This window comes from Babesia bigemina, scaffold Bbigscaff_70453 (assembly GCF_000981445.1).
Source record: "Babesia bigemina genome assembly Bbig001, scaffold Bbigscaff_70453".
NCBI lineage: Eukaryota > Apicomplexa > Aconoidasida > Piroplasmida > Babesiidae > Babesia > Babesia bigemina.
The window spans coordinates 927-4,299 of NW_012237188.1; the positions used below are offsets into that span (position 1 = coordinate 927).

The window sequence follows — 3,373 nt, forward strand, 5'->3', positions numbered from 1 at the left end:
TTAACCCACCCTACATCGCCCTTTTATCCACTCTACATCGCCCCTTATCCACTCTACATCGCTCCTCTACCCACTCTACATCGCTCCCTAACCCACTCCACATCGCCCCTTTACCCACTCCACATCGCTCCCTAATCCACTCCTCATCGCTCCCTAATCCACTCTACATCGCTCCCTTATCCACTCTACATCGCTCCTCTGTCCACTCCACATCGCTCCCTAATCCACTCCTCATCGCTCCCTAATCCACTCTACATCGCTCCCTAACCCACTCCACATCGCCCCTTAACCCACTCTACATCGCTCCTTTACCCACTCTACATCGCCCTTTTATCCACTCTACATCGCTCCTTTACCCACTCTACATCGCCCCTTTATCCACTCTACATCGCCCCTTTATCCACTCTACATCGCTCCCTAACCCACTCTACATCGATATTTTAATTACACTTACCATCCCCCTCTCCACCTCCCTTAACCTCCCTGATCGCCCTTTCACCTAATTTTGCAAAATTTCTTCGACCCCTAAAAATTGCCTAAATCGCTTCCAAAAAATTACCTTAACCAAAGTTGACCAAATTTTTGTTACCTTAATCTCCAACACTTCCCTCTCCTCCCTCTCCACCTCCCTTAACCTCCCTCACCGCCCCGTCACCTAATTTTGCAACATTTCGTCGACCCCTAAAAATTACCTAAATCGCTTCCATAAAATTACCTTAACCGAAGTTGACCAAATTTTTGTTATCTCACCCCCCTCGCCGACGCCCTCTCCGCCCTCCTGTCCACAATGCACACCCAACGCCACTTCCACGCTGACGTCTCCACCAACCTCGCCGAACTCCAAACACAGCTCGACACCCTCACCCCCTCCGGTTTCGCCGAGGCCTCTCCGCTGCTCAACGTCGTCAAGGCCGGCGTCCGGGCGTTCCACGGGGAGCTCGCGAAGCAGTACGTCAGCAGGTACTCGGGGCAAGGAATTACCTGGGTGGAAAATGTTGGTAATCCTTCGAAATCTGAGCCAACTGAGGAAGCGTTAAAATGTGGTAAAGTGTTTTTTAGTTGCTTGCCGATGTTAGTCGAGTGTCTCGGGGAGTTGGAGAGGAGGTGCGCGGAAGGAGGCAGCTGGAGGACCAAATCACTATACTTGAAAGAGGAGGACAGAAAAGTAAATTCACTTGGTGAATTCATGAGGCAGTGCGGTTACTGTGTACAGACAGATAAAGCGACGAAGCAGGACGGGGAGCTGCAGTGCAAGTATAAGTTCACCGGTGGAAATATTCTTGAAAAGCTCGTGGAGAATAAAGTAGAACGCGGTATGGTTTTCGATCACATCAAAGCGTGCGAATCAAATAAAGATATTAAGACAGGTGAGCCAAAGGATAAAACGCACTTCGATATTTGTGACATTCTTGATTGCCTTTACCATCACATGAACAAATATAATGACGCGTGTCATCTGTCCACTCTAACCTCAAAGAGGCATCCGTGTTCGGTGTATGAAATGCTAGTTTGGCTCTCGGGGCTCCCGCACAATCCGATATATAGCGCTGCTCGAGATGAGAGAGTCCTTGAAATATTGGAGGAGCTCAATAAAGATGAAGAGCGGAAAGCGGAGGAAGAAGAAACTGAGAACGGAGACATCTTACAAATCTCATATCTCAATCAAGAAGATTTAAGCTTAAATGCGCACCCACTAAAGATACCATACAAGGACATACGAGCCGCTATAACGGACGTATGTGCCACCGCCTATGACGTGTTGACAACAATAGCCGGAACAGGCGATGAATCCACCACCTACGCCTCTGACCTGTCGAATAATTCCATGAAATTCCACTACCCCCAAAGCGGCGAAGATTGCTTCGACATGTTGCTCGACATATTACGCCGATTGTTCCCGCCGCTGAAATTCCTGCTCAGCCAGTGTAGCTATGCGGCGTACAACTTTGGTTGGCGCGATTGTATGTACGGCAAAGATATACCATCGGGCAAATCGCAGTGTATCGACCACTCGGAAGACAAAGCAGCGTGCCAACCAAACGGCAAAGCAAATGGTCAACCAAAGTGCCAAGTAAACAGCCAAGCAAATTGCCGTCCAACTTCCCCATTAATGTCCTATCTTAACGATTGTTTGCCCGGGCATCTACCTCACCAGCTAAGCAAAATTGGTTGCAGGTACGAGTGCGTCAATTGTCCTTCAACTGCCAGGAAAGGCATGCCCTGTATTACGCCGCTTGGATTCAGGGGATTCTCTGGGTCCACTAAGACGGGTAGGGACATATGTCACATTCTTAGGAAATTCTTTGCTAATTCCAATCTCAAGGGATTGCTATGCCTGGTGCCAAAGCCGCCGTCCACAATATCGGAGCACTTCAGTTTCGTCCAGTCGCTTGCTAACAGCTGTGGGTCAAGTAAGCGCATGAACCTGACCGATATGCGATCCGCATTTGAGACATCCGTTGACATGCTCTCCATTCAACTGCAACCTGATCCTATTGTCTTTACGAAAGCACTTCTCGACGCCTACGGTTCTAAGTCTGCAACTCACACCGAATGCGAACACCCACACCTTAAGAATCTAACAACCGCCGACACATGTAGAAACAAAAAAGAAACAAATGACTGCACTCCATTCATGTATCCCTTGGCCGAAGATGCATATTGCTACTTCGCCTTGAAACACTGTGACACCTACGTGTCCTGGGCGGTGTACCTTCCATGGACGTTCTGGGAGTATCTCAAAAATCTATGTGACGACTTCTGCAATATTTTCTGCGCAGACTGGGGCTGCCGTAATTGCCTTAACAGTAGCAAGTGCAAACGCGGAGAACATGGAAAGAGTGATGAGGCGAAGGAAAATGTAGCAGGCCAACCGCATTGTAAATGCGAATCCATGGTGAAATGTAAGGGTGTCTCACCAACATTCTACAGATATGGCTTTGCATTTGGTGACCCAACGACGCTCGATGTCAGCAAGAAATGCCATGATTTCTATAATCAATTCAATGCCGTGCTAAACTCACAATATTTCAAAGACCTGTTTCAACAATGCGACAAATTCCTCTTCAAGATCCGCGCCCCCTTCGTCTGGCTTAACGTCGCGCTCTGGCTCCTCTCTCTCCTCTACCTCCTCCACATCATGGTCATCCGCCTAGACCTCCTCCACATCAAATCGCATCTACATAGTCCCTCGAGTCATCGCATCGCTGCTCAATCGCTACTTGCGGCTGCGCGTGTTAACAAGCTTAACAGGGTGTTTTACCTGCAACCATAATCGTACTCACGTGTTTACTGCCTACACTCACCTAGCATCACCTACTCACCTAATCAATGAATTGATGTTTAATCTGTTGTATCACTCATTAATCGTTGT

The 3,373-nt window shown here is 48.3% G+C and overlaps 1 protein-coding gene across 1 annotated transcript; it reads left to right on the top strand.

Annotated features, from left to right (window-relative positions):
* Positions 1-787: 787 nt before the first annotated feature.
* Positions 788-3,274, top strand: BBBOND_0002920 (hypothetical protein, conserved; the record flags this gene model as incomplete). The annotated part of the gene is made up of 1 exon (XM_012915127.1): positions 788-3,274. The coding sequence occupies one exon, from the start codon at positions 788-790 to the stop codon at positions 3,272-3,274; it is 2,487 nt and encodes an 828-aa protein (XP_012770581.1).
* Between the last annotated feature and the right edge of the window lie 99 nt (positions 3,275-3,373).